Source organism: Petromyzon marinus, chromosome 64 (assembly GCF_048934315.1).
Source record: "Petromyzon marinus isolate PM22_M1 ecotype Great Lakes invasive population chromosome 64, UKy_Petmar_22M1.pri1.0, whole genome shotgun sequence".
Lineage (NCBI taxonomy): Eukaryota > Metazoa > Chordata > Hyperoartia > Petromyzontiformes > Petromyzontidae > Petromyzon > Petromyzon marinus.
This window is the reverse complement of record NC_133730.1, coordinates 7,781,170-7,806,842: the sequence shown is the minus strand read 5'-3', so window position 1 is coordinate 7,806,842 and position 25,673 is coordinate 7,781,170. Positions and strand designations below refer to the sequence as shown.

At 50.8% G+C, this 25,673-nt stretch overlaps 2 protein-coding genes across 10 annotated transcripts in view; both read right to left on the bottom strand.

Annotated features, from left to right (window-relative positions):
• The window catches only part of LOC116956244 (long-chain-fatty-acid--CoA ligase 4-like), a 98,987-nt gene that overhangs the window by 55,966 nt on the left and 17,348 nt on the right, over positions 1-25,673 (bottom strand). The gene's annotated exons all lie outside the window — the stretch shown is intronic.
• LOC142906368 (uncharacterized) overlaps positions 4,340-25,673 on the bottom strand; it is a 28,475-nt gene continuing 7,141 nt past the window's right edge. The window contains exons 3-5 of the mRNA XM_076054025.1: positions 22,003-22,797; positions 6,366-7,834; positions 4,340-6,285 (exon numbers count right to left, since the gene is read on the bottom strand). Of these exons, the coding sequence (XP_075910140.1) occupies positions 6,251-6,285; positions 6,366-7,834; positions 22,003-22,797 (2,299 nt within the window). The 3' untranslated portion in view covers positions 4,340-6,250. The remainder of the gene's footprint in view (positions 6,286-6,365; positions 7,835-22,002; positions 22,798-25,673) is intronic.

Sequence of the window (25,673 nt, the reverse complement as noted above, 5' to 3'; positions counted from 1 at the left end):
ACTCCAAAAGCACGAAGAACAACCCAGAGCCCAGACCTACTGATGGTATCATAGGCCTTGACCAGGTCAATAAAGCAGAGATGTAGGTCTTGTTGGAATTCCCTACACCTCTGCTGTAGCAAATCGACATACAATATGGCATCTGTGCAGGACCACCCTTTCCTGCAACCGCCATTACCACCACCATGACCACCATCCCCACTATCACCGCTACCACCAACAACACCATCACCACCACCATCACCACCACCATCACCACCATCACCACCATCCGCAGCATCACCACCACCAACACCACCATCACCACCATCACCACCATCACCACCACCACCATCACCACCATCACCACCATCACCACCATCACCATCACCACCATCACCATCACCACCATCACCATCACCACCATCACCACCACCATCACCACCATCACCACCACCATCACCACCATCACCACCATCACCACCATCACCACCATCACGGCGAAAGTTCTGCGAGTATCCGTGGAGTATCGATGACACGGAGGTTGAACGGGATTCACTACCACTAATGAGGCGGGGACCACAGAATCATCGTCATCATCATCGTCGTCATCATCGTCGTCATCACTGACACGTGTTAAGGGCGCCGCGGTGGCGAGATGCTGACAACCTCGCCTGGTGTCCAGGCGGTCGTGGGTTCGATCAGCCCTTGCCCCAACGGTCTGCGTAGGCTACACGGGGTACCTTTGTCTGCGTGAGCCGGGTAAAAAGGGATCAGAGCGAGGAGGTAGTAAGGAGATTTGGGTCTGGATCGGAGCCATCTCGGTGCGCCATGAGAATAGAAATCTGCGGAAGCTCTGCGAGTGTCCGTGGAGCTACCGATGGCACGGGAGTTGAACGAGATTCACTTCACTAATGCGGTGAGTTCAGTCACCAAACTGAAGTCGTGCCTCTGTATTTGGAGTCTGCGGTGTCTCTATCTCTCTCTCCCCGTGGTCGCGTGGATTTTTTCTCCGGGTCCTCCGGTTTTTCACGCCACGTTTAGAATCGCAGCGCGTTTAAAGATTATTTGGCCGCCGTAAAATGTCCACGCGCTCAGCCCACTTTGGTTGGGCTTTCACTTGTTGTGGCCGGTCGCGTCCTTAAAATACAGCTGGAGAGCTCAGTGGGCCTTACCTGGTAAAATAAAAAAAGAGTTGAGTTTTAGTTTAGTTTAGACACGACACTGATGTACTCTTACACCAACCCTAACCCTAATATTTTAACTCTAACCCTCTGACCTTAACCCTCTAGCCCGAACCCTATAGCCCTAACCCTCTAACACTAACCCTCTAACCCTAACCCTCTAACCCTCTAGCCCTAACCCTCTAACACTAACCCTCTAACCCTGACCCTATAGCCCTAACCCTCTAGCCCTAACCCTCTAGCCCTAACCCTCTAACCCTAACCCTCTAACCCTAACCCTCTAACCCTAACCCTCTAACCCTCTAGCCCTAACCCTCTAGCCCTAACCCTCTAGCTCTAACCCTCTAGCCCTAACCCTCTAACCCTAACCCTCTAGCCCTAACCCTCTAGCCCTAACCCTCTAGCTCTAACCCTCTAGCCCTAACCCTCTAGCCCTAACCCTCTAACCCTAACCCTCTAGCCCTAACCCTCTAGCTCTAACCCTCTAGCCCTAACCCTCTAACACTAACCCTCTAGCCCTAACCCTAACCCTCACCCTATAGCCCTAACCCTCTAACCCTAACCCTCTAGCCCTAACCCTCTAGCCCTAACCCTCTAGCCCTAACCCTCTAGCCCTAACCCTCTAGCCCTAACCCTCTAGCTCTAACCCTCTAGCCCTAACCCTCTAGCCCTAACCCTCTAACCCTAACCCTCTGACCCTTTAGCCCTAACCCTCTAGCCCTAACCCTCTAGCCCTAACCCTCTGACCCTTTAGCCCTAACCCTCTAACCCTAACCCTCTAGCCCCAACCCTCTAACCCTAACCCTCTAGCCCTAACCCTCTAACCCTAACCCGGTAAACCTAACCCTCTAACTCTAACCTCTAACCCTAACCCTCACCCTCTAGCCCTAACCCTAACTATCAAGCCCTAACTTTCGAACCTTGGGTAAAACCACCCAGCAGCAACATCACCCACCCCCAGGCTGGCAGGCTAAACTAAAAACACGAATCAACAAATATGTCAGCGGTTATCCTGCTGTATCGGTGACACCTGATGAAGGTCGCTTGTGTTCCGATCGAAACGTCGTGATTTGTTTTTATTTTATTTCTAACTACGTGACTTTACCGAAAGAAGCAATGAGTACTAATCAACAAAACTTGTCTTGATTTACCGGGTAATGTCCACCAAGCCTGTTAAGCTCTATGTCAGACGCGACATCGTTTGTGATAAGCTATCACAAATGATAGCTTATCATGTGGATTTTTTTTATTTATTTTACGTAGCAGCCAAATACTCTAAAACGCCGTGACGTTTGATTCTAAATGTGGAGGGGAAAACCCGGAGAAAAATCCACGCGGCCACGGGAAGAGAGACCAGAAAACTCTGAACATACAGCAGCAGGCGTCAGGGTCGGGATCGAACCCACGACCTCCTGCACACCAGGCGAGGTAGTCAACATCTCCTAGCCGCCGTGGTGATGAGAGAGAGAAAGACACGCAAACTCCAAATATACAGCAGCAGGCATCACGGTCGGGATCGAACCCACGACCTCCTGCACACCAGGCGAGGTAGTCAACATCTCATAGCCACTGCGGTCGGGCGTCAGGGTCAAGGGGTCGTGGGCGCAGGTCAGGGGTCGAGAATGGATGGCTGGCGGTGGGATTTGGGTTAAAGCGCCACGGTCAGGTGACGTTGCGAGCCGAGGGGTTCAGGGATTTGGGTTAAATCGCGACTCACGGCAAAAAAATCCCGTCGCCGCTGTAAACTTGGCAGGACCCTCTAGACGGACAGCCTTGAGACGGCCGTGAGGCGGAACAAGCGAATCGAATTTTCCAATCCCCCAGGGCGGCTTCACGCAACGCCGCATATGCAACGCGCACGTGTAACGCGCGCTGAACTTCTTTCGCACCATACGCGGCCAACCGTTGCTAATCGGAGGTGCGGGGGGCAAGGACACCCAACCAAGCGCGGAAACTCGGGCCGTGCGAAGGGTCGAGGAATAACAATAATTATACATCGGTATACTCGCAATCAGAATGTCGCAAACACCAAACCTCCTGAATTATCCATGATGAGAGGTTTTCGTGGGGTAAGATCGCGCAAAATATAAATGTTGTGCGACGTTAAATCGGCCGCCACCACCCGGCACGGCCAATTCGTAAGGTCTGTCACGTGAACAGAACGTGCCACTTCGTTACGGGCACAGCTCGCCGGTTGTGTGTTGGAGAGCAAATCCACAACATTTACAATCCGAGGCCTAAATTATATCACCACAACCACCAACAACAACAACACCACCAGCCGCCCGTTCGCCACTAAGTGGCGGTGACGTCGCCTCGGCACTTGTGCCAGGCTAGGTGCACTTTGAGGCCACGTGAAGTGTTGAAGGCCCTCGCAGCTGGCAGGAGGTCACGGGACAGACCCACGTGGTGGTGCCATGGGTTGACTGCTGTGCCAGGCAAGGTGCATGAGGTCACGGGAGAGACCCAGGTGGTGGTGTCATGGGTTGACTGCTGTGCCAGGCTAGGTGCAGAAGGTCACGGGACAGACCCAGGTGGTGCCACGGGTTGACTGACTGAGATGACCGGCAGATGCACCACCAGCCGTGCCCCACAATGTGCCAACTCGCTGCGTTTTATCCGCCCGGTGCTCCGCTCGTTGTTGTGAGCGTCGCTCCTCCGCCCTCCGTTGTTGTTGGAGGGCGACTGCCTCCACCTGCCCAGCAGCGTCCTTCACGAGCCTCCTCCTCCGCAGAGGCCGATCTTGACACCGCTGGTACCGGTCGTCGGCAAGTCCACTCAGCTCCACGTCCTCCTGTACCACGTCACTCCATCTCTTCTCTAGCCCGTGCCGCGCCCGTTTAGAGCCGCACCCCTCTATCCGGCCGCACAGAAGCTGCTTGGGGCATGCGGTGGGCTACATTCCTCTTGACTACCACGACTACTGCCACCACCAGCGAGACCAACTCTTAACTCCAGCCCCTGCTATCATCAACCACGACTCCTAACCGTACGTAAGCCTCAGTTCTGCCACTCCGTGACCCCCTAACTCTACCCTCGAATAACCCCCCCGCCCCACCCCCCCCCCCCCGGGAAAGAGAATTGTCCCAAGGCAGGAATTTCGCGGCTTCCGCAGATTTCCAAAGCGGTTGCGTCCTCCCCCCCCCCCCCCCCGTCTCCCCCACCTTATTGTGGGCCTGCACCACAATGGTGTCAGTGTGCAGCAAGGCGGACAGAGGATGATTGAAGGGGAGACACACAGACGCGCACGCGCCCACGTACGTACACAAAAGACACACACACACACACACAGGACAAAGGCATCATTTAGCTGCATAGAGCAAGGAGACAAGAGCGGTTAGTGAGCGCCTATTAAAAAGCGGAAGGCACGTGCTCACGGGTGGGGGAGGTGGGGTCAGCACGCCTGGCCGCCTTTGTCTCCCCCCCCCTCCGTGGTGATGATCGTGGCGAGCGTTACTCCCGCCGCTCACGGAGCTGTCGCCGTGACCATAAACCGCTGTTACGACCACAACAACCACCGCCACCACCACCACCACCACCACAATCATCACCACCACCACCACAATCATCACCACCACCACCACAATCATCACCACCACCACCACAATCATCACCACCACGACCACCACAATCATCACCACCGCCACCACCACGACCGCAACTTACCACCACAATGATTATCGCCGGCACTGCTACCACGTTCACCACCACCGCAACTACCACCACAATTATCACCGCTACCACTCTCACACCACAATCATCGCCACTGCTACCACCGTTGCCACCACCACCACCGCAATTATCGCCACCACTGCTGCCACTTTTACCACCACCATAATCATCACCAATAAAAAAAATACCATCACAAACCATCACGACCGCCACGGTCACCATCCCACCACCCACTACCAGAATCCGAGTCAACCACCACCACCACCACCGTCATCACCACAACCACCACAGTTCGCACGACCACCCCAACTATCAGAATCAACCTCACCATTGGCTACCAAATGCCGTCTGGAACGCTCTCCCTTCCGACATTAGGAAGCTACTGGAAAGCTACGCCCTTTTAGATCGTCATCTGGATTGAAAACGTATTTCTTTAGAACTGCTTTGTGTGTTTTAGTTTATTGTCCTCCCCCCCCCCCCACCAACACATCCTATTAGCACGGTTGGCTGTGTACGGCGCGAAAGAAGTTCAACATACAGACAGTACGTGCACCACCACCACCATCACTTCTGAGATTGGCTACGCACGTGACTGCCTGTAATCCAGCAGCGAGGAGGCAGCGAGGGTTGGTGGATCATACCCCAGGATCAGCCAGGAGAAGGCGGCACAGCAGAGTGTGGACTAATCTCCATCTGTCCCACACTCCCTTCCAAACACTCAAAACGCCGTGGTGACGTTCATTATAAATGTGGAGGGGAGAACCGGAAGACCCGGAGAAAGACTCACTCGACCGCGGGCAGAGACACCGCAAACTCGGGATCGAACTCACGAACCTCCTGTACACTAGGTGAGGTAGTTAACATTTCCTAACCACCATGATGATGATGAGAGACACGCAAACTCCAAATATACAGCAGCAGGCGTCAGGGTCGGGATCGAACCCACGGCCTCCTGTACACCAGGCGAGGTAGTTAACATTTCCTAACCACAGCGACCTCCTTAGAGAGACAACCAGTGGCAGGGCTCGATCCTATAATATCGGCGATGCTGGCTCAGTGTCTCCGACATGACCATCATGAATCCTCGAAGAGAGTGACCCAGGACTTGAACCCATCGTCGCAGTGGTGCCGGCTTAGTAGCCCTTGACATGGCCATTATTAACCCCCCTACCCCCCTCCTGACAGAGACACACCCAGTCCCAGGTGTCGAACCCAGACTCCCAGGGTTGCCGGCTAAGTGTCACCGACACGAACATTATGAACTCCTCTCCCACCCGTAACCCAGAGCGACATTCGACCACGTCCAGCCAGCCACGTTTGGAGGCTGGAGCTGTCCACTTCAGCACCACACAGCCTGGGTCAGCTGTGACCTCAGCCTGACCCCCAAAATGTAGGGTCTCAAATTCATACCCAAGTCAACAACGCGTGTGTGTGTGTGTTCCAGTGATACCTTGACCACTGTTTGTGTGTGTGTGTGTGTTCCAGTGATGCCTTGAACACTGTTTGTGTGTGTGTGTGTTCCAGTGATACCTTGAACACTGTTTGTGTGTGTGTTCCAGTGATACCTTGACCACTGTTTGTGTGTGTGTGTGTGTTCCAGTGATACCTTGAACACTGTTTGTGTGTGTGTGTGTTCCAGTGATGCCTTGAACACTGTGTGTGTGTGTGTTCCAGTGATACCTTGAACACTGTTTGTGTGTGTGTGTTCCAGTGATGCCTTGAACACTGCGTGTGTGTGTGTGTGTTCCAGTGATGCCTTGAACACTGTGTGTGTGTGTGTTCCAGTGATGCCTTGAACACTGCGTGTGTGTGTGTGTTCCAGTGATGCCTTGAACACTGTGTGTGTGTGTGTTCCAGTGATGCCTTGAACACTGCGTGTGTGTGTGTGTTCCAGTGATGCCTTGAACACTGTGTGTGTGTGTTCCAGTGATGCCTTGAACACTGCGTGTGTGTGTGTGTTCCAGTGATGCCTTGAACACTGTTTGTGTGTGTGTGTGTTCCAGTGATGCCTTGAACACTGTTTGTGTGTGTGTTCCAGTGATGCCTTGAACACTGTTTGTGTGTGTGTGTGTGTTCCAGTGATGCCTTGAACACTGTGTGTGTGTGTGTTCCAGTGATACCTTGAACACTGTTTGTGTGTGTGTGTTCCAGTGATGCCTTGAACACTGCGTGTGTGTGTGTGTGTGTTCCAGTGATGCCTTGAACACTGTGTGTGTGTGTGTTCCAGTGATGCCTTGAACACTGCGTGTGTGTGTGTTCCAGTGATGCCTTGAACACTGTGTGTGTGTGTGTTCCAGTGATGCCTTGAACACTGCGTGTGTGTGTGTGTGTGTTCCAGTGATGCCTTGAACACTGTGTGTGTGTGTGTTCCAGTGATGCCTTGAACACTGCGTGTGTGTGTGTGTTCCAGTGATGCCTTGAACACTGTTTGTGTGTGTGTGTGTTCCAGTGATGCCTTGAACACTGTTTGTGTGTGTGTTCCAGTGATGCCTTGAACACTGTTTGTGTGTGTGTGTGTGTTCCAGTGATGCCTTGAACACTGCGTGTGTGTGTGTTCCGGTGATGCCTTGAACACTGCGTGTGTGTGTGTGTGTTCCAGTGATGCCTTGAACACTGTGTGTGTGTGTGTGTTCCAGTGATGCCTTGAACACTGTGTGTGTGTGTGTTCCAGTGATACCTTGAACACTGCGTGTGTGTGTGTTCCAGTGATGCCTTGAACACTGTTTGTGTGTGTGTGTGTGTTCCAGTGATACCTTGACCACTGCGTGTGTGTGTGTGTGTTCCAGTGATGCCTTGAACCCTGCGTGTGTGTGTGTGTTCCAGTGATGCCTTGAACACTGCGTGTTTGTGTGTGTGTTTGTTTTTGTGTGTATGTGTGTGTGTGTTTGTGTGTGTGTGTTTGTGTGTATGTGTGTTTGTGTGTATGTGTGTGTTTGTGTGTGTGTGTGTCTGTCTTTATCTGTGTGTTTATCTTTATCTGCGTGTCTTTATCTGTGTATCTTTATCTGTATGTGTATCTTTATCTGTGTGTATCTTTACCTGGGTGTGTATCTTTGTCTGTGTGTATCTTTATCTGTGTATCTTTATCTGTGTGTATCTTTACCTGTGTGTGTCATTGTGTGTATCTTTATGCGTGTATCTTTGTGTGTATCTTGATGTCTGTATCATTATGTCTGTGTATCATTATGCGTATCATTGTGTGTTATTATGTGTGTGTATCTGTATGCGTGTGTATCATTGTGTATCATTATGTGTGTGTGTGTACGTAGTGGGGAGCGGTAGTGTAGGTGTTAGCGCTACGCTGCGCTACGACCCGAGTTCGATTCCCGCACCCGGCCAACACCGGTGACGATTATCTGAATCGGTCCTGGGCCTCCCCTAAGTCGACTCAGCCTCAAATCAGTACCTTGTGCGGTGTGTAGTAAACATCGCCACTGGGGAGACAAAGGCGGCCGGGCGTGGTTGCTGGCCACCCACCGCCTCGTGTGCCACAGTGCCGGCCTTCACAGGTGCCGCTCGCTCACAGCACTTTCCCCAACAGACTGTTTAAGGCTATACGGGGGATCTTTAATCTTCGCTCGTGAGTGGAGTACGTGTGCGTTTGCCAGTACGTACGTACGCGTGTGTTGATATTGGCAAGTGGACGGCATTGTGGGTCCGTGCTTACGTGTTTTGTGTCTGTGCAAACCTTTCGCACTGACAGCCGGTGGTGGTAGCGGTGACTGTGGCGGTGGTGGTGACGGATCACTGCGGTAGGGGTGGTTATTGGTTTGTGGTATCTGTCTCTCTGCCCCCTGTCCAAGCCCAGGCTGGAGGACGTCCTTTCTCCCCTTCCTCTCTCATAGACTCACACGGAGACTCACCGACTCCATACACAGAGACCCAGAGACTCGTTCGCATGGAGACCCGCAGACTCACATAGAGACCCACGGATTTAAATACAGACCTAGTGACTCACTCACATGGAGACCCACAGACTCTCACAGAAACCCATAGACTCGCATAGAAACCCATAGACTCACGTAGAAACCCATAGACTCACATAGAAACCCATAGACTCACGTAGAAACCCATAGACTCACATACAAACCCATAGACTCACATAGAAACCCATAGACTCACATAGAAACCCATAGACTCACATAGAAACTCATAGACTCACATAAATACCAATAGACTCACATAGAAACCAATAGACTCACACATAAACTCACTCACATAGAAACCCATAGACTCGCATAGAAACCCATAGACTCACATAGAAACCCATAGACTCACACATAAACTCACTCACATAGAAACCCATAGACTCACATAGAAACCCATAGACTCACATAGAAACCCATAGACTCACACATAAACTCACTCACATGGAAACCCATAGACTCACATAGAAACCCATAGACTCACATAGAAACCCATAGACTCACATAGAAACCCATAGACTCACACAGAAACCCATAGACTCACACATACACTCACTCACATGGAAACCCATAGACTCACACATAAACCCATAGACTCACATAGAAACCCATAGACTCACATAGAAACCCATAGACTCACATAGAAACCCATAGACTCACACAAACTCACTCACATAGAAACCCATAGACTCACATAGAAACCCATAGACTCACATAGAAACCCATAGACTCACACAGAAACCCATAGACTCACATAAACTCACTCACATAGAAACCCATAGACTCACATAGAAACCCATAGACTCACATAGAAACCCATAGACTCACACAAACTCACTCACATAGAAACCCATAGACTCACATAGAAACCCATAGACTCACACAAACTCACTCACATAGAAACCCATAGACTCACATAGAAACCCATAGACTCACATAGAAACCCATAGACTCACACAAACTCACTCACATAGAAACCCATAGACTCACACATAAACTCACTCACATAGAAACCCATAGACTCACATAGAAACCCATAGACTCACATAGAAACCCATAGACTCACATAGAAACCCATAGACTCACACATACACTCACTCGCATAGAAACCCATAGACTCACACATAAACTCACTCACATAGAAACCCATAGACTCACATAGAAACCCATAGACTCACATAGAAACCCATAGACTCACACAAACTCACTCACATAGAAACCCATAGACTCACACAAACTCACTCACATAGAAACCCATAGACTCACACATAAACTCACTCACATAGAAACCCATAGACTCACATAGAAACCCATAGACTCACACAGAAACCCATAGACTCACACAAACTCACTCACATAGAAACCCATAGACTCACACATAAACTCACTCACATAGAAACCCATAGACTCACATAGAAACCCATAGACTCACACAGAAACCCATAGACTCACACATAAACTCACTCACATAGAAACCCATAGACTCACATAGAAACCCATAGACTCACACAGAAACCCATAGACTCACACAAACTCACTCACATAGAAACCCATAGACTCACACATAAACTCACTCACATAGAAACCCATAGACTCACATAGAAACCCATAGACTCACATAGAAACCCATAGACTCACACATAAACTCACTCACATAGAAACCCATAGACTCACATAGAAACCCATAGACTCACATAGAAACCCATAGACTCACATAGAAACCCATAGACTCACATAGAAACCCATAGACTCACACATAAACTCACTCACATGGAAACCCATAGACTCACAGAGCAACACTAAGGGGCCGTCCATAAATGACGTCACGCGATTTTGGACGATTTTTGATCCCCCCTCCCTCGTCACACGGCGTCACAAAAAGTCAGACCCCCCCTCAAATATGACGTCACGAAGCTCTGCCCCCCCAAATAAAACATGCTTCAAATCGCTTTAAACTATTGTCACATTGTAGTGCGTATTTAATGTGGCGCTGCATTCTGATGTTGTAGGAGAAAACATTTATTAAAAGTCTATTTAATTAAGTAGAACGTGTTGTCTATATTTATTTAAAGTTGCGCATTTTGATGTGACGTCACACTTCTCAAACCCACCCTCCCCCTCGTCACAAATGTCTGACCCCCCCCCCGCACCCCCTAGGTGCGTGACGTCATTTATGGACGGCCCCTAATATTAGAAAAGAGACGCAATGACAGAGCTGCAACACTATATAATGCACATTGTATAACAATTACACTAAAAGTATACAATTTTAACGTATAGTGCACGTATATAACTAACTACCATAGGGCTAATCGTCCCTCCCCCCTCTCCCTCCCTACCAAATAGCCCCCTCCCCCACCCAGAATCACCCCAGCCCGGCAGCCAATCGCAACGCTGCATTAAGGAAGACCCCCCGCCCTCCCCGCTCTCGCATTGCCCAATGGGAGGACGAGGAATCGAAACACCCGACGTCCCCACCGGCCAATCATGAGGCTTCTTCTCCCTCCGAACCCCCCCCCCCCCACTTTGCGACCGTTATCCCCCCAACCCCGCCCCCCACTACAATAGAAATCCGTGGAAGTTCCCAGAGGAGTTTAGAGATTTGGGAAGCTTCACAAATTAGTCACAGACTATTACAGCTTTAAATATAGAGTAAAGGGAAACTATGACCGCTAGAGGAAATTCACAAAATGATATTGGCAAAGAATTTTTTGGTTTAGAGAAAATTTACTTGAATCTTCATTAAAATTTACTTAGACTTTTAGACTGAGAATTTAAATGTACATTGTAGTAATAATACGGCTTACATTACCAAAACAGGATGACGGTAAGGGGCCGTCCATAAATGACGTCACGCGATTTTGGACGATTTTTGACCCCCCCCCTCCCTCGCCACACGACGTCACCAACAGTCAGACCCCCCCCCCTTCAAATATGACGTCACAAAGCTCCGCCCCCCTCAAAGAAGACGTCACAAAGCTCTGCCCCCCCCAAAAAAACTAAAACATGCTTCAAATCGCTTTAAACTATTGTCATTGTAGTGCGTATTTAATGTGGCGCTGCACTCTGATGTTGTAGGAGAAAACATTTATTTAAAAAAGTCTATTTAATTACGTAGAACGTGTTGTCTATATTTATTTAAAGTTGCGCATTTTGATGTGACGTCACATTTCTCAAACCCCGCCCCCCCCTCGTCACACATCGTCACAAATGTCTGACCACACCCCCCACCCCTAGGTGCGTGACGTCATTTATGAACGGCCCCTAAAACATAAAAACGGAGTGGAAGCCAAGGAATGGAATTCGTCCGAGATGGATGTGTGAAAGACAATCATCCAGCAGTGGACTGACCATGTCTGCTGATGATCATGATGTATTATAATCATCCAGCAGTGGATTGGCCATGTCTGCTGATGATCATGATGTATTATCATCATCCAGCAGTGGATGATCATGAGTGGTGGAGTTGCAGCATGATGATGGCGGAGCCACAGGGGGGGCTGGGGGGGCTTAGCCCCCCCTGAAGTTTTGGGAAAGTCGGTAATCGGGATAACCGGATATCCGGCTGCTGCAAAATGCTGCAGGCTGCCACCTCGTGCTGCCCTGCAGGCTGCCACCTTGTGTGCTGCCCTGCAGGCTGCCATCTTGTGTGCTGCCCTGCAGGCTGCCACCTTGTGTGCTGCCCTGCAGGCTGCCACCTTGTGTACTGCCCTGCAGGCTGCCATCTTGTGTGCTGCCCTGCAGGCTGCCACCTCGTGTACTGCCCTGCAGGCTGCCACCTTGTGTGCTGCCCTGCAGGCTGCCATCTTGTGTGCTGCCCTGCAGGCTGCCACCTTGTGTACTGCCCTGCAGGCTGCCATCTTGTGTGCTGCCCTGCAGGCTGCCACCTCGTGTACTGCCCTGCAGGCTGCCATCTTGTGTGCTGCCCTGCAGGCTGCCACCTCGTGTACTGCCCTGCAGGCTGCCACCTCGTGCTGCCCTGCAGACTGCCACTTTGTGTACTGCCCTGCAGGCTGCCACCTTGTGTACTGCCCTGCAGACTGCCACTTTGTGTACTGCCCTGCAGGCTGCCACCTTGTGTACTGCCCTGCAGACTGCCACTTTGTGTGCTGCCCTGCAGGCTGCCACCTTGTGTACTGCCCTGCAGACTGCCACTTTGTGTACTGCCCTGCAGGCTGCTGCCACCTTGTGTGCTGCCCTGCAGGCTGCCACCTTGTGTGCTGTCACCTTGTGCTGCCACCTTGTGTGCTGCCCTGCAGGCTGCTTGAGCGGCAGCCTTTCGAACTTAGCCACTTCAGCGGCTCCGAACCTATTAATAAACTCCGCGTTCAAAGCCAATGGAATTTGTTTGATACATTTGTGGCGCCCATTGGGAAACATAAACACACTGAGATATCTCAGAATATTGAAGTCAGCCCCCCCCGCCCCCCAAAGTCAAAATCCTGGCTCCGCCCCTGGCTATATACGATCATCATTATTACAGGGACTCCTCGACTTACGAACGTTCGACTTACGAACTTTCAGAGATACGAACAAACCCCGGCCCGCATGTCAAGTCGCCTGTTCGGACCAAGAGTCCTAAGTCCGACCGAGCCTGCACAATATCCACAAGAAATCCGCTCTGCCTCCGGCCTCTGGAGACCTCCTGGTGAAGGTTCGAGGCACAGCGTTGGACAATAAGGGCGAACAAGTTGAGAGACTCTTTGAAGCTATTAACATTACATTTGGTTTAACACGTGCCAAGCTTTCGCGACCACTATGATCTACGTATATATAAAAAGGCAAAGTTGTGAATATGTGTGTCTGTTCAAAATGTTTAGCGTACTTCCTGACATGCAACAAACTTTAAATTTGCCATGTGGGTACTTTCCAGACTATACAACATGCAAAAATGATTTTAAAAAAATATACTTTTCTTTTGGGGGGGGGGGGGAGCTCAATAATGCATTTATTTTTTGCACGGCAAGTGAGCTGTGACGTCAAATCTGTCACATGACCCGCGCATGTGGAAGCGTAACGCATTGTAGTGTAGTGGTTAGCGTGCTGTATGTGTGTGTAATCTGTGTGTGTGTATGTGTGTGTGTCTGTGTGTGTGGGGAGCGGTAGTGTAGCGGTTAGCGCGCTGCGCTATGAACCTGGCGACCCGGGTTCGATTCCTGCTCACGGCCAACACCAGTGACGATTATCTGAACCGGTCCCGGGCCTCCCCTAGGTCGACTCAGCCTCAAATGAGTACCTGGTGCGGTGTGTAAACATCGTCACTAGGGAGACAAAGGCGGTCGGGCGTGGTGCTGGCCACCCACCCCCTCGTGTACCGTTCCGGCCTTCATAGGTGCTCGCTAACAGCACTTGCCCCTACAGTCTGTTAAGGCTATACGGGGGATCTTTGTCTTTATCTTTGTCTGTGTGTGTGTGTGGAAGAGTAACGCATTGTAGTGTAGTGGTTAGCGTGCTGTGTGTGTGTGTAATCTGTGTGTGTGTGTAATCTGTGTGTAATCTGTGTGTGTGTAATCTGTGTGTGTGTCTGTGTGTGTGTGGAAGCTTAACGCATTGTAGTGTAGTGGTTAGCACTACGCCGCGCTACGAGCCCGCGACCCGAGTTCAATTCCCGCTCACGGCCACCACCGGTGACGATTATTTCAACCGCTTCTGGGCCTCCCCTAGGTCGACTCAGCCTCAAACGAGTAACTGCTGTGGTGTGTGAACATCGCCACTGGGGAGACAAAGGCGGCCGGGCGTGGTTAATCCAAGCCCCGGGCGTAGCCGGGTAGTACAGCTAGTTTATAATAAAGGTTATTTGGGATAGATCGCATAAGTATACATGAACAACAAGCATTTGTCATCGTACACGTGTTGTCGTAACCCTCCACCACCCGACACGGCCGCTAAGGTTTGTCACGTGAACAACGCGCCGTGCCAGGCTAGGTGCATTTTTACTCTCCAACACACCCTGGTGTGGTAACTTATTGGCGCGTTGTCTACGTGACAAACCTTGCTGGCTGTGTCGGGTGGTGGAGGGTTACGACACATTCATATTGACGTGATATAACCCCCACAAATATATATATTATACCTATTATGGAATACAGAGAATGTACGTTGTTTCTCTTTTGGTGAGCGCACGTCACCACGGAGCTCGTGCCAGGCTAGGTGCACTTTTGAGGCCACCACGTGAAGTGGCCACCACAGACCCAGGTGCCGTGGGTTGACTGCTGTGCCAGGCTAGGTGCAGGAGGTCACGGGACAGGCCCAGGTGCCATGGGTTGACTGCTGTGCCAGGCTAAGTGCAGGAGGTCACGGGACAGACCCAGGTGCCATGGGTTGACTGCTGTGCCAGGCTAGGTGCAGGAGGTCACGGGACAGACCCAGGTGCCATGGGTTGACTGCTGTGCCAGGCTAGGTGCAGGAGGTCACGGGACAGTTCCAGGTTGACTGCTGTGCCAGGCTAGGTGCAGGAGGTCACGGGACAGGCCCAGGTGCCATGGGTTGACAGCTGTGCCAGGCTAGGTGCAGGAGGTCACGGGACAGACCCAGGTGCCATGGGTTGAGTGCTGTGCCAGGCTAGGTGCAGGAGGTCACGGGACAGACCCAGGTGCCATGGGTTGACTGCTGTGCCAGACCCAGGTGCCATGGGTTGACTGCTGTGCCAGGCTAGGTGCAGGAGGTCGCAGGACAGACCCAGGTGCCATGGGTTATGAATAATATACATTTGTCATCATCCATAAAAAGGGTTTTTTGTGTTGCGCAATATATAAATGTTGTGTCGTTAAAGACTCGCTACCACCCGACACAGCCAACTAGCAAGGGTTGTCATGTAAGCAGAACGTGCCAATTCGTCACTAGTACAGCACTAGTGTATAGTGTAGTGAATTGTAGTGTAGTGTATAGTAGTGTATAGTGTAGTGTATAGTAGTGTAGTGTGTAGTGGTATAGTAGTGTATAGTGTAGTGTATAGTAGTGTAGTGTATAGTAGTGTATAGTGTAGTGTATAGTAGTGTAGTGCGTAGTGGTATAGTAGTGTATAGTGTAGTGTATAGTCAAGTGTATTGTAGTGTATAATAGTGTAGTGGTAGTGTAGTGGTATAGTAGTGTAGTGGTATAGTAGTGTATAGTGTAGTGTATAGTGTAGTGGTATAGTAGTGTATAGTGTAGTGTATAGTGTAGTGTATAGTAGTGTATAGTGTAGTGGTATAGCAGTGTATAGTGTAGTATATAGTGTAGTGTATAGTGTATAGTAGTGTAGTGTATAGTGTATAGTAGTGTAGTGTATAGTAGTATAGTGGTATAGTAGTCTATAGTGTAGTGTATAGTAGTGTGTAGTGGTATGGTAGTGTATAGCGGTGTAGTGTATGGTAGTGTATAGTAGCGTAGTGTATAGTGTAGTGTACTAGTACACCACACCGGTGTGTTGGAGAGCCAAGCCACAACATTTACAACCTGAGTACGACGTTTCGCCGGTAATGACAACCAGCTTCATCAACCGACAGCCAGACTTGTCATCATGTTACAGTCCATTATCATTGTCCGTTCTCCACCCATTAAAAACGACAGTCCCCAGAGAGAAGTGTTCACACTTATTTTTTTTTATCCAAGCCCCCTGTCACACGCTCGCATCGCCACGTGCAGACAGACGCCCGGGTGTGGGAATGGAACCCAGGGCCCCCTTTCTTGCCGTGAAGGCCACTGGGCTGTTACCACCGCGACCACGATGGAAACGATGGCACCTCGACGCGAGCTTGCCCCACATCCGGGAATTGAACTCACGCTTTCCGGACCGCGAGTCCATGGCCATCCCGAGGACTCCGCGAAAATCCGCTCCGCCGTCAGCGCTTCTTGTAAATGAAGCAACGGAATCGATTTGCAATGTCCACGGGTACGGACGCACACACAAAGGACAAAGATCCCCCGTGTGGCCTGTGACAGACTGCTGGGGCAAGTGCTGTTAGCGAGCAGCACCTGTGGAGGCCGGCCGCTGTGGCACATGATGGGGTTGGGTGGCCAGCACCGCGCCCGGCCGCCTTTGTCTCCCCAGTGGTGATGTTTACTACGCACGCACGCACACTGCGCCAGGTTTACGCATTTCAGGCTCATTGTTGGTGGTGGCCGTGAGCAGGAGTCGAACTCGGGTGGCTGGGGTCGTAGGGCACCAAGCTAACCACTGCGCCACCGCTCCCCACACACACACACACAGAGTGCGCTAACCACTGCACCACCGCTCCCCACTCACACACACAGTGTGCTAACCACTGCGCCACCGCTCCACAAACACACAGCACGCTAACCACTGCACCACCGCTCCCCACACACACACACAGTGCGCTAACCACTGCACCACCGCTCCTCACACACAGTACGCTAACCACTGCACCACCGCTCCCCACACACACACAGTGCGCTAACCACTGCAGCACCGCTCCCCACACACACTCACACAGTGCGCTAACCACTGCACCACCGCTCCTCACACACACACAGTGCGCTAACCACTGCACCACCGCTCCCCACACACACACACAGAGTGCGCTAACCACTGCGCCACCGCTCCCCACACACACGTCATGCCAACAGAAAATAACAGGAAAGCAACTTTATGCTGACGATATCACACACGCGCGCGCGCGCGATCTGGCCACAATAAAAAAAATTACTAAGTACTTCAAGAGTTACATTGCACGGGGATCAAATTCGAACGTCTTATATTATTATTATTTTTAATAAAGGTGCCTTCATTATTTGACTAATACATACGCCACGAACCCGGCCACCTGGGTTCGATTCCCGCTAAACGGCCAACACCCAGTGACGCTTATTTGAACCGGGTCATGGGCTTCCCCTAGGTCGACTCGGCCTCAAATGAGTACCTGGGTGCGGTGTGCAGTAAACATCGCCACTGGGGAGACAAAGGCGGCCGGGCGTGGTGCTGGCCACCCACCCGCTCGTGCGCCGTGCCGGCTTTCGTAGGTGCTGCTACTCGCTAGCAGCACTTGCCCCGACAGTCGGTTAAAGGCTACACGGGGGATCTTTGTATTTGTATTCAGACATACAGGTGGAAAGGCAGTGGCCACGATGTCGCCCCACAGTCAAAACGAACCTGGGTTAGATTCCCAACTCGGGCACCGTTCCGCGAGTGGAGTTTGTATGATGTCCCCCTGTTCTACAGAGTGAGTGAGTGGAGTTTGTATGATCTCCCCCTGTTCTACAGAGTGAGTGGAGTTTGTATGATCTCCCCCTGTTCTACAGAGTGAGTGAGGGGAGTTTGTATAATCTCCCCCTGTTCTACAGAGTGAGTGGAGTTTGTATGATCTCCCCCTGTTCTACAGAGTGAGTGAGGGGAGTTTGTATAATCTCCCCCTGTTCTACAGAGTGAGTGGAGTTTGTATGATCTCCCCCTGTTCTACAGAGTGAGTGGAGTTTGTATGATCTCCCCCTGTTCTACAGAGTGAGTGAGTGAGTGTAGTTTATATGATCTCCCCCTGTTTTACAGAGTGAGTGAGTGGAGTTTGTATGATCTCCCCCTGTTCTACAGAGTGAGTGGAGTTTGTATGATCTCCCCCTGTTCTACCTAGTGAGTGAGTGGAGTTTGTGTGATCTCCCCCTGTTCTACAGAGTGAATGAGTGGAGTTTGTATGATATCCCACTGTTCTACAGAGTGAGTGAGTGGAGTTTGTATGATCTCCCCCTGTTCTACAGAGTGAGTGAGTGGAGTTTGTGTGACCTCCCACTGTTCTACAGAGTGAGTGGAGTTTGTATGATCTCCCGCTGTTCTACAGAGTGAGGGTGAGTGGAGTTTGTATGATCTCTCCCTGTTCTACAGAGTGAGTAAGTGGAGTTTGTATGATATCCCACTGTTCTACAGAGTGAGTGAGTGGAGTATGTATGATCTCCCCCTGTTCTACAGAGTGAGTGGAGTTTGTATGATCTCCCCCTGTTCTACAGAGTGAGTGAGTGGAGTTTGTATGATCTCCCCCTGTTCTACAGAGTGAGAGTGAGTGGAGTTTGTATGATCTCCCCCTGTTCTACAGAGTGAGTGAGTGGAGTTTGTATGATCTCCCCCTATTCTATAGAGTGAGTGAGTGGAGTTTGTATGATCTCCCCCTGTTCTACAGAGTGAGTGAGTGGAGTTTGTATGATCTCCCCCTGTTATACAGAGTGAGTGGAGTTTGTATGATCTCCCCCTGTTCTACAGAGTGAGTGAGTGGAGTTTGTATGATCTCCCCCTGTTCTACAGAGTGAGTGAGTGGAGTTTGTATGATCTCCCCCTGTTCTACAGAGTGACTGAGTGGAGTTTGTATGATCTCCCAATGTTCTACAGAGTGAGTGAGTGGAGTTTGTATGATCTCCCCCTGTTCTACAGAGTGAGTGGAGTTGTATGATCTCCCCCTGTTATACAGAGTGAGTGAGTGGAGTTTGTATGATCTCCCCCTGTTCTACACAGTGAGTGGAGTTTGTATGATCTCCCCCTGTTATACAGAGTGAGTGAGTGGAGTTTGTATGATCTCCCCCTGTTCTACAGAGTGGAGTTTGTATGATCTCCCCCTGTTCTATAGAGTGAGTGTGTGGAGTTTGTATGATCTCCCCCTGTTCTACAGAGTGACTGAGTGGAGTTTGTATGATCTCCCCCTGTTCTACAGAGTGAGTGAAGTTTGTGTGATCTCCCCCTGTTCTACAGAGTGAGTGAGTGGTGTTTGTATGATCTCCCCCTGTTCTACAGAGTGAGTGAGTGAAGTTTGTATGATCTCCCCCTGCTCTGCAGAGTGACTGAGTGGAGTTTGTATGATCTCACCCTGTTCTACAGAGTGACTGAGTGGAGTTTGTATGATCTCTCCCTGTTATACAGAGTGAGTGGAGTTTGTATGATCTCCCGCTGTTCTACAGAGTGAGTGAGTGGAGTTTGTATGATCTCCCCCTGTTCTACAGAGTGACTGAGTGAAGTTTGTATGATCTCCCCCTGCTCTGCAGAGTCACTGAGTGGAGTTTGTATGATCTCCCCCTGTTCTACAGAGTGAGTGAAGTTTGTGTGATCTCCCCCTGGTCTACAGAGTGAGTGAGTGGTGTTTGTATGATCTCCCCCTGCTCTGCAGAGTGACTGAGTGGAGTTTGTGTGATCTCCCCCTGTTCTACAGAGTGAGTGAATGGTGTTTGTATGATCTCCCCCTGTTCTACAGAGTGAGTGAAGTTTGTATGATCTCCCCCTGCTCTGCAGAGTGACTGAGTGGAGTTTGTATGATCTCACCCTGTTCTACAGAGTGACTGAGTGGAGTTTGTATGATCTCTCCCTGTTATACAGAGTGAGTGGAGTTTGTATGATCTCCCCCTGTTCTACAGAGTGAGTGAGTGGAGTTTGTATGATCTCTCCCTGTTATACAGAGTGAGTGGAGTTTGTATGATCTCCCCCTGCTCTGCAGAGTGACTGAGTGGAGTTTGTATGATCTCCCCCTGTTCTATAGAGAGAGTGAGTGGAGTTTGTATGATCTCCCCCTGCTCTGGAGAGTGACTGAGTGGAGTTTGTATGATCTCCCCCTGTTCTACAGAGTGAGTGAGTGGAGTTTGTATGATCTACCCCTGTTATACAGAGTGACTGAGTGGAGTTTGTATGATCTCCCCCTGTTATACAGAGTGACTGAGTGGGAGTTTGTATGATCTCCCCCTGTTATACAGAGTGACTGAGTGGAGTTTGTATGATCTCCCCCTGTTCTACAGAGTGACTGAGTGGAGTTTGTATGATCTCCCCCTGTTCTACAGAGTGACTGAGTGGAATTTAAATTTCGATTTAAAGCTTTCGTGACTGCAATGATTCATCTTCTTTGGTTCTTTCGGTAAAGTAAAGTCTACGTGACTTTACCGAAAGAACCAAAGAAGATGACTGAGTGGAGTTTGTATGATCTCCCCCTGTTCTACAGAGTGACTGAGTGGAGTTTGTATGATCTCCCCCTGTTCTACAGAGTGACTGAGTGGAGTTTGTGTGATCTCCCCCTGTTCTACAGAGTGAGTGAGTGGAGTTTGTGTGATCTCCCCCTGTTCTACAGAGTGACTGAGTGGAGTTTGTATGATCTCCCCCTGTTCTACAGAGTGACTGAGTGGAGTTTGTGTGATCTCCCCCTGTTCTACAGAGTGACTGAGTGAAGTTTGTATGATCTCCCCCTGCTCTACAGAGTGACTGAGTGGAGTTTGTATGACCTCCCCCTTTTCTACAGAGTGACTGAGTGAAGTTTGTATGATCTCCCCCTGTTCTACAGAGTGACTGAGTGGAGTTTGTATGACCTCCCCCTGTTCTACAGAGTGACTGAGTGAAGTTTGTATGATCTCCCCCTGTTCTCCAGAGTGACTGAGTGGAGTTTGTGTGATCTCCCCCTGTTCTACAGAGTGACTGAGTGGATTTTGTATGATCTCCCCCTGTTCTACAGAGTGACTGAGTGGAGTTTGTGTGATCTCCCCCTGTTCTACAGAGTGAGTGGAGTTTGTGTGATCTCCCCCTGTTCTACAGAGTGACTGAATGGAGTTTGTATGATCTCCCCCTGTTCTACAGAGTGACTGAGTGGAGTTTGTATGATCTCCCCCTGCTCTGCATGGCTTTCCTCCAGGTTCTCCCCACATAGCTAAACCCACACACACAGTGGAACTGATATTGGCCAACACATCCCCAATGATGATAATGTACCGTGCCTGCAAATTACAACATCGCTTGCCCTCCTGCGATAACTTGGCAGGCGCCCTCCTGAAAAGGAGTCTTGAGACTCGCTGAAGCTTTAACTATAGGTAGACATGATAATTGTCATGATGCCAAAACAACAGAATCCATGGCTCTGCAATAGGAAGTGAGAGACACCTGCGTCACGTCAGTTTTTTACTATACCAGGCAAGGTCCACTCAGCTCCGTTGGCTATCACGAACAATAGCGCAACGGAGTGGGCTCATCATCCTCGTTGTCGTCGAAGCGTGGAAATTCAAAGCAGCAGCCAAATACACCGGTGTCGATTCTGAAGGTGGAGGGGAAAAACCGGAGGACCCCGTGAAAAATCCACGCGCGCACGGATAGAGAGAGAGAGAGACACGCAGACTCCAAATATACAGCAGCAGCAGGCGTCGTCAGGGTGGGGTTCGAACCCACGACCTCCTGTACACCAGGCGAGGGAGTTAACATCTCACAGCCACCGCCAACGCGTGGCACGCGCCGCAAAGTGATTGCAGGGGCTGCGCCTTTGCCTTGAAGCTCTCTTGGCCACGATACAGAGCCGTGGCACGGTGCAGGGGGACGGTGCAGGTGGAGGGTGCAGGTGGAGGGTGCAGGTGGAGGGTGCAGGTGGACGGTGCAGGTGGACAGTGCAGGTGGAGGGTGCAGGTGGACGGTGCAGGTGGAGGGTGCAGGTGGACGGTGCAGGTGGAGGGTGCAGGTGGACGGTGCAGGTGGATGGTGCAGGTGGACAGTGCAGGTGGACGGTGCAGGTGGAGGGTGCAGGTGGACGGTGCAGGTGGACGGTGCAGGTGGAGGGTGCAGGTGGACAGTGCAGGTGGAGGGTGCAGGTGGACAGTGCAGGTGGAGGGTGCAGGTGGACAGTGCAGGTGGAGGGTGCAGGTGGAGGGTGCAGGTGGACGGTGCAGGTGGAGGGTGCAGGTGGATGGTGCAGGTGGACAGTGCAGGTGGAGGGTGCAGGTGGAGGGTGCAGGTGGACGGTGCAGGTGGAGGGTGCAGGTGGACGGTGCAGGTGGACGGTGCAGGTGGAGGGTGCAGGTGGAGGGTGCAGGTGGACGGTGCAGGTGGAGGGTGCAGGTGGACGGTGCAGGTGGAGGGTGCAGGTGGAGGGTGCAGGTGGAGGGTGCAGGTGGACAGTGCAGGTGGAGGGTGCAGGTGGACGGTGCAGGTGGAGGGTGCAGGTGGAGGGTGCAGGTGGAGGGTGCAGGTGGACGGTGCAGGTGGACAGTGCAGGTGGAGGGTGCAGGTGGAGGGTGCAGGTGGAGGGTGCAGGTGGATGGTGCAGGTGGACAGTGCAGGTGGAGGGTGCAGGTGGTCTGTGTAGCGGTGCTGAGCGGTGCTGCTGCTGAATTATGAATGGCAATTGGCAGCTCCGCTCGTTTTACAATCGCCACTCAAACTCACTCGCACAAAGACAAAGTCCTCCCGTATAGCCTCTGACAGGCTGTAGGGGCAAGTGCTGTTAGCTAGCAGCTATGAGCTTACAAAGACAAAGACCTCCCCTAGAGCCTCTGACAGGCTGTTAGGGCAAGTGCTGTTAGCTAGCAGCTATGAGCTTACAAAGACAAAGACCTCCCCTAGAGCCTCTGACAGGCTGTTAGGGGCAAGTGCTGTTAGCTAGCAGCTATGAGCTTACAAAGACAAAGACCTCCCGTATAGCCTGTGACAGGCTGTTAGGGCAAGTGCTGTTAGCTAGCAGCTATGAGCATACAAAGACCTCCCCTATAGCCTCCGACAGGCTGTTAGGGCAAGTGCTGTTAGCTAGCAGCTATGAGCTTACAAAGACAAAGACCTCCCCTATAGCCTCTGACAGGCTGTTAGGGCAAGTGCTGTTAGCTAGCAGCTATGAGCTTACAAAGACAAAGACCTCCCCTAGAGCCTCTGACAGGCTGTTAGGGCAAGTGCTGTTAGCTAGCAGCTATGAGCTTACAAAGACAAAGACCTCCCGTATAGCCTCTGACAGGCTGTTAGGGCAAGTGCTGTTAGCTAGCAGCTATGAGCATACAAAGACCTCCCCTATAGCCTCCGACAGGCTGTTAGGGCAAGTGCTGTTAGCTAGCAGCTATGAGCTTACAAAGACAAAGACCTCCCGTATAGCCTCTGACAGGCTGTTAGGGCAAGTGCTGTTAGCTAACAGCTATGAGCATACAAAGACCTCCCGTATAGCCTCCGACAGGCTGTTAGGGCAAGTGCTGTTAGCTAGCAGCTATGAGCTTACAAAGACAAAGACCTCCCCTATAGCCTCTGACAGGCTGTTAGGGCAAGTGCTGTTAGCTAGCAGCTATGAGCTTACAAAGACAAAGACCTCCCGTATAGCCTCTGACAGGCTGTTAGGGCAAGTGCTGTTAGCTAACAGCTATGAGCATACAAAGACCTCCCGTATAGCCTCCGACAGGCTGTTAGGGCAAGTGCTGTCAGCTAGCAGCTATGAGCTTACAAAGACAAAGACCTCCCGTATAGCCTCTGACAGGCTGTTAGGGCAAGTGCTGTTAGCTAACAGCTATGAGCATACAAAGACCTCCCCTATAGCCTCCGACAGGCTGTTAGGGCAAGTGCTGTTAGCTAGCAGCTATGAGCTTACAAAGACAAAGACCTCCCCTATAGCCTCTGACAGGCTGTTAGGGCAAGTGCTGTTAGCTAGCAGCTATGAGCTTACAAAGACCTCCCGTATAGCCTCTGACAGGCTGTTAGGGGCAAGTGCTGTTAGCTAGCAGCTATGAGCTTACAAAGACAAAGACCTCCCGTATAGCCTCCGACAGGCTGTTAGGGCAAGTGCTGTTAGCTAGCAGCTATGAGCTTACAAAGACAAAGACCTCCCCTATATCCTCTGACAGGCTGTTAGGGCAAGTGCTGTTAGCTAGCAGCTATGAGCTTACAAAGACAAAGACCTCCCCTATAGCCTCTGACAGGCTGTTAGGGCAAGTGCTGTTAGCTAGCAGCTATGAGCGTACAAAGACCTCCCGTATAGCCTCTGACAGGCTGTTAGGGCAAGTGCTGTTAGCTAGCAGCTATGAGCTTACAAAGGCAAAGACCTCCCCTATAGCCTCTGACAGGCTGTTAGGGCAAGTGCTGTTAGCTAGCAGCTATGAAGGGTGGCACGGCGCACGAGGGGAGGGTGGCCGACATGACCGTGCAAACGGATACACTCACACAAAGACAAAGATCCCCCGTCTAGCCTTGCACAGCCTTTGGGGGCAAGTGCTGTTAGCGAGTAGCAGCACCAAATGAAGGCCGGCACGGCACACGAGGGGGTGGGTGGCCAGCACCACGCCCGGCCGCCTTTGTCTCCCCCAGTGGCGATGTTTACTACACACCGCGCCAGGTACTAATTCGAGGCTGAGTCGACCTAGGGAAGGTCCTGGGCCGGTTCATCTAATCGCGACAGGACACGTGTGAGTACATACACACACGCCTGTTATGTACGTACTGCACTTGCATGCAAATGCGCCTGGCATTCATACACAGCTGCAATACACCAGACAAAGATACCCCGTATAGCCCCAATAAGACTGTTGGGTCAAGGGCTGGGATTTCGTGACCAATATCATCCATAATAGAGGAGGAGAGGGGGATAAATCAAATCTGGCTGTTGCCTTATGAAGCTAGTTGTCATTACTGGCGAAACGTCGTACTCAGATTGTAGATGTTGTGGCTTGTAAATGTTGTGGCTTGGCTCTCCAACACAACCGGTGTGCTGTACGAGTACACTACACTATACACTACACTACTATACACCACTACTATATATACACACTACACTATACTCTACTATACACTACACTATACAGTACACTACTATATATACACTACACCATACACTACACTATACATTACTATGCCACTACACTACTATACACTACACTATACTACACTATACAATACACTACTATACCACTGCACTACTATACACTACACTATACACTAATATACCACTACACTACCATACACTACACTATACACTACTATACCACTACACTATACACTACACGATACACTACTATACCACTAACACTACACTACTATACACAATACACTTCACTATACACTACACTATACACTACTATACCACTACACTATACACTACTATACACTACTATACACTATACTACTATACACTACACTATACACTACTATACACTATACTACTATACACTACACTATACACTACTATACACTATACTACTATACACTATACTACTATACACTACACTATACACTACT